This window comes from Glycine soja, chromosome 7 (genome assembly GCF_004193775.1).
Source record: "Glycine soja cultivar W05 chromosome 7, ASM419377v2, whole genome shotgun sequence".
Taxonomy (NCBI): domain Eukaryota; kingdom Viridiplantae; phylum Streptophyta; class Magnoliopsida; order Fabales; family Fabaceae; genus Glycine; species Glycine soja.
In genome coordinates, this window is record NC_041008.1 from 10,588,084 (window position 1) to 10,594,228 (window position 6,145).

Below are 6,145 nucleotides of genomic sequence, written 5' to 3' on the forward strand. Positions count from 1 at the left end.
TCTGCATATTTGGAAAGATGCTGGTGGTTCTTCTGGTTCTGCTGTGCTGCTCCCACTTGGCTCTGATTCTTATGCAAGAGACGTGAAGGTGATCATCATCATGAATAGAGTTTGTTTGTGCCTGTGTGCCTTTGAGAGGGACGACTGAGTCCCTGCACTGTCATTAACCCCTCACAACAGTGGCACTGAAAAACATGCAAACCTGCTTTTCATTCACATTTATAAGTCGCCAGAATAGTAGCACATCCCCAAAAGGAAGGACACTCTCTCTTTCACTTTCTCTCTCTATCTATGCATGAGTGAGAGAGAGTGATGAGGTTTGAGCAATGACACTTCCCTTGTATTCATTTCTCTCTCTGAAGCATTTGGTATCCCTTTTTATTTTTTGCCAGTACACTTCTTTAATGCTCATCAAATACTGTTCTCCGTCTTCTGCCCTACCCAACAAAGATCTACACATAGTCCAAACACAAAATCCAAAACAACCAAAACCTTAGGGTAGCAAATTTTCAGTGCTCTCCCTGACCCCTTATTCATTGCATTGCTGAAAGAAAACCTACATTTATAATAATCACTACGTATGTGTATATATATATACACACACATTTACAACATGTACAGTATATTAATTTGTAAGTACAATGAGTATGTATATAATTATATGTTCTACACATACGCACGCACACGCCATAATCATTACTCCACGGACGATATATATATATATTAATTGTAATTAATAACAGCTAGAAACATAAAAATAAAGAATCAAAACGTACTTAATCATGTAATTGAACCAGCGAGAAATTAACCCTTTTATCATAGTCTGCATTTATACCAAATTTAATCAACAAATTACATGGCACAATAAACTGCAAGTTACACGAAGAATTACACTCTTCAATAAGTTCTCCATTCCGTGCGCTATTATAATATCCCACTTACATAATCAACGTCACTCGATCACCTTCACTTCACTTCACTTCACTTGGTATACCAATTCACAAAGATATTAGCCTTGAAATGGAAAAAAAAGGGTATTAAGTATTAACCCATAAAGGAGGAGGACATAGAAAAATAAAATACAGAATAAACAACTTTAGAGAGAAAGATGATGATGAAGATGATTAATATCTCTCTCTAAGTAGTAGAGTTAGTTGTTGTCTTTGGCATGATCTTTTGCAATATTATCGTTTTCAACTTCTCCTCCTTCCGTGGTAATAGCAGAAGAAACGTAGCTCAGCACCAAAGAATTATCGTCGGGGCTGGTGGTGGTTGCATTTCGAGCTTGGAACTGTTGTTTGCAAGAGTGGCAAGTGATTTGGAGCATGGTGGAGTTGATTTGCTTCATTGCATGTTCTTTCAAAGCGTAGGCCTTGTCTAGTTCCACTTGTGCTTGTTGTCTTATCCTCTTGGCGTTTGTGAACTCTTGCTCCGCAAGCTCAATCTGCCTCTTTGCTTGCTTCCTTGCTTCCTCAGCATATGCTTTCTCTGCCATGGCTATCCTCAAGTGCTCCCTTGCTTGCTCTTGAACCCTCAACAAGGCCATGTTGTTGGACTGCTGCTTATTATTCTGATCATTAATGTTGTTGCTGTTATTGCTGCTCTTCTCTGATGAGTTCCTGTTTGATTGATCATTCTTCTCACTCATATCTGATGACCCAATTGAGAGTTGCAAATGGGTTGAATGGTTCTCATGATAATGATCCCTCTTAGCTGATATTGCAGCATTATCAATGGGGTTTGCAATATTTGATGTGTTGGTGTTGGAGGTGTTGGAGTTGTTGTTATTGGTGGGGGTGGAGAGTTGAAGATCCAAGTTGGGGTGGAGTAGTTTGTTGTTGCTCTTGGAGGAGGTTTCAGCAGTGGTGATAGCAGTAATAGGGTTGTTCATGAAGATTGTGGGTGTTTCTGATGGCTTTTGTATTATCATCCTTGTTGGCCATGGAGCTGTGCTGAAATTGGTCTCACTTGAAGGACTTGGGCTTGAAGCTGTTCTAGAAAGGCATGCAGATGGTTGAAGAGGTTGAGATTCATGAGGCCTGAGCCTCCCCATGTTGCAAGCATCTTGGTGCTCAATGAAACTCTCAACCCTATATAAGACGAGAAAAGAATATATATGATAACCATTTGTTAGTGTTTGTTATTAGTGCATATATTGAACCACTCAAAAGGGTTTTGGATAATTATTCTTGGTTGTGGGAGTGAAGATGAGCTTTATATAGAGTTAGAGAAGAAATACGAAAAGGAAGAAAGAAAAAGGAGACAAAGGAAAAAGTGGAAATAAAAGGTGGTTGAAAAAGGTCTTTAAAAATGGTGGGGGGAAGAGGTTCCAGTTTCCACTAAATAAAGGACAAAAGAAAGTCAAGAATTCATGCCATTTTTTTAGATTTATGATGCAGTGTGGTGATCATTAATTGAAGAAAATGCAACATGTCAAATGGAAGGAACGGAGTGATCACACAAAACATAAAAGATGTTTTAAGGTGTTGGAATGCAATTGTAGAAGAAGGATTTTGATGATGAGGCAAATACAAAACAGTTACTATTATTTATATGCGACCAACGGAAAACGGGGCTTTGGAAACCGTGTTACCCCAACTGTCAATGAACAGTGCTAGCTTGTGAAAAAAAAATAAAAATTTTGGATTGAGGTTCCATCAGTCAAATGTTTGATTTTTTTTTTCTTTTCTTTTCTTTTTTATTTATCTCTTCTTTTAGTTTTTCCACCACCACCATTGTTCACTTTACATTCCATTCCAAAAAATATATTTCCCTTTTTTCAAGTCAAATCCCAAGTAAAACAAGAACCCGGCAAGTTCAGGTCATTTGATGCACAATCACCAGATTCAAAAATGGCGAAAATAAAAAAATGAAAAGAAACCTTGTATAGCACATGAAATAGCAAGAGAGGAGAGGAAAAAAAAAGCAATCAAAATTAATCCCATCAGCCCCCACCAACCCAAATTCTAATACACATTTAGATCCATCTTTTCTTCCACATATTCCATTATCAAATTGTGAAAACTGAAGACCATTTTGTGAATCAAGAACCATATATAGACAAATAAAACAAATTAAATAAATGCTGATGTATGAGTGGAATCAACAAAACTTGATTATATTATAAACAAAGAATAAATTACAAACCTTGAGAAAACGCGGCCACAATCACAAGAGTGGCCCCGGGTGCCACACGTTTTGAGATGTGCTTTGTAATCAGACTGCACTGCATAGCCTTTGGAGCATCTTTCACAGACCCATTGCTTGTGATTGCTGTGCTTCCTCCTGAAATGCTTCTTTATCCCAACAAGGTCACCCAAGGCATGACATGGGTCATGGTGCAAGCAAGTTGGCTCAGGACACACAAACACTCTCTTCCTCACCACTGGTGTCTCCCTCTTCAATAGCTTCCATGGCACCTTGTGCCTCCTCCTATGCATCTGAAGGTTCTGGTCCCTCTGGAACCCCTGGTTGCAGATCTCACACACATAACGATCCGATTCCAGCAACGTTTTCGGCGAGAGGGACACCACTTCTGCATCCGGATCTGCATACATACAACAAACCATGATCAATTACCATCAGGTATCAAATATTGGAGACAATCCTGTTCGAGACAGATAAATTAATAGTTAATAATACACACATAACATAATTAACTATGTTATTCAAAAACAACAACATAGTTTTGGATTAAAAGAAACAATTATATATATTTATATATATATACAATTTTTTTTAATGGAAGGTTTAATTTGGTTTCATGAAAATTGAAAAAAATAAATAAATAAAGTGAAGAGAATGAGGAGGGAGTAGATTTAATTTGTTGGCAAAAAAATTGGGATGATAATTGTGCACCTGGTGTTCCTGCGGGCCTTCTCTTCCTTTTATTGGTGGCAGTGCCATTTTCAGTGCAGGGAAAAGGCTCAGAAGTGGGAACTGACGATGGAGATAAGTTATTGGCTAACATGGTACTCTATGATGGCAAGTGCTTTGATGATGTGGTATATGATGATAATAAGGCCTAAGAAGAGAAATAAGTAGTGCCTATGTTTGTGTCTGTGGCTATGTTGGTGATAGAATTAAGTAAGAAGGAAGAAGAGAAAGAGATAGAGAAGAGACCATTCATTGAGGTGAAGAGAGGGAGAGAGAGGTACACCAGGCCTAGGAGGAAGACATAGATAGAGAAGGAAAAATAAAAGGCTCTTTTTTTTGTTTTTGCTTTCTTTTTTTTTTTCTTCTTCCTTTCGGTTTCCTCAGCTTTCTTTTAACTTGCTTTTAAACTTTCAGCTTTTCCATCAGCTTTCTATCTATCTATCTATCTTTATTGTTTTTCTCTCTCTCTCTCTCTCAGGGTTCCTCTCTTCCTTTCTTTCTTTCGTTGCTTCCAACCCTCATCTTCAGCAGGGATTGTCTGTAATAGCCCTCCTTAATAAACTTTCAAAAAGAGAGTGTGTGAGACCCAATCACTATGCTCGAAACTTGATCCCACAAGCAGCTCAATGGGCTCCATAAGAGAAAAAGAAATATCCCCACAAGGAAACAAAACCCTCATAATTTCGTCACACAGTAATTTTTTTTGCTTTGCATGCATAAATACAGGCCAAGCCCCCCCAATACACACGTAAGCTTCCTATTCTGTCACTCTCTCTCTCCAACATCTCACACACAATGTAATCCCTGTTATATAATTATTACACTAATTTAATAATGGAATTTCAGTTATATATAGTTTGTTGAAGAAGAGAAGGCTAGTTACAACTTGACTGAAATTTATTTTCTAATTAATCATTCAACATATGAATTTGTACAAATTTTAATTAATGATAAAAAATATTAAAAACATGTTAAAAATGTTATTTAATATGCATATATTGTTAGTGTAAAAAAAATTACTTATCACAAAAAATTATTATTGATATAATTTTTTAGATGATTATTATCAAAGTCAATAAACTTATTACAAATAATAATTTATACTTGAATAAAGTAAATAATCTTTATACTATCAATATATATATATATTTCTTTTTCTTCCTAAAAACTAGTATCTAGATGGCATTTAATTTGTCACTATTTAAAAATAATTAATGCTAAATAAATTAAAATCAGTGACGAAATAGTATAATTAAACAAATCTGTCACTAAAATTTAGTGATGTTAGGATTAGGGAGAGAAAGCAATTTTTTGTTACTAAATTTGATTACCAGTTCATTGATATCTAGTAGTATGCATGAATGACTGATGGTTGTTGTATGAGTAAAGATACGAATATATATATCATTTATCTACCAAAAAAATTGTCACAGTGCCAACTCATTCAAATTTTAAATTATGAGTTGTATTTAATACTTTTAATCCTTAATTGATATCACTCACTCTTGAAGATTGAGAGAAGGGGCAGATTTGTATCTTTTATAGACCATAGTACCCATACTCGTAAGTGTGCAGGAGCTCTAATTAATTTCACTCGAAGTAGCTTTTATAAAGGCGATAATGAGGATGTGAAGTCACCCTCAAGGGGGCAATGTAGTCAATGAGGGTCATAATTTTTTCTGCTCAAGATGCTTTGCTTTTTGGTAAAATGGGAGCATCAACTTAACAGTGGCGGGTTAAAATTGGCAACATTGTCTCTTCTAGATGAGGTTCTTAACATTGTCGAGATTGTTGAAAATTGAAATGCCCCAATATTATTATTACATACAGTGCAACAATGGCATTTGATTTTACCTTGAGTTGAAGAACGGAGGCGAGAGAGAGAGAGAGAATATATAAAAAAAAGAGGAAAAATTGTGGTATCCCTTGTCAATGTCAATAAGAAAAACATATGTTTAGCCTGGCAGATTTCTTTTGAGATAGATTTTCATAAAACTATAGTATAAAATATGTAACGATTTTGAAGTAAATTTTATTATTTTTTTTGGGGGGGGGGGGGGGGGGGGAGGGGGGGTCCCTTCCCAGAGACTAGTGTGCCGTGTATATGTAGATTAGTCTATAAATTGATGAATTTATATACATCATACCAAAACGAGGTGTACAATCATTATATTTCAATACACGTAACTTTCAGCTATGCCTTTATCATATTGATCCATAAACGTGTTGAATTTGATCCAAATGAAGCCAATGCATACATTTTGAGGAA

At 36.0% G+C, this 6,145-nt stretch overlaps 1 protein-coding gene across 1 annotated transcript; it reads right to left on the reverse strand.

Moving 5' to 3' along the window:
- Positions 1 to 788: 788 nt before the first annotated feature.
- LOC114418720 (zinc finger protein SHOOT GRAVITROPISM 5-like) lies at positions 789 to 4,468 on the reverse strand. The gene is made up of 3 exons (XM_028384202.1): positions 3,859 to 4,468; positions 3,148 to 3,547; positions 789 to 2,090 (listed from the first exon to the last, which is right to left on the reverse strand). The coding sequence occupies exons 1-3, from the start codon at positions 3,968 to 3,970 to the stop codon at positions 1,151 to 1,153; spliced, it is 1,452 nt and encodes a 483-aa protein (XP_028240003.1). The 5' UTR covers positions 3,971 to 4,468; the 3' UTR covers positions 789 to 1,150.
- Positions 4,469 to 6,145: the final 1,677 nt, after the last annotated feature.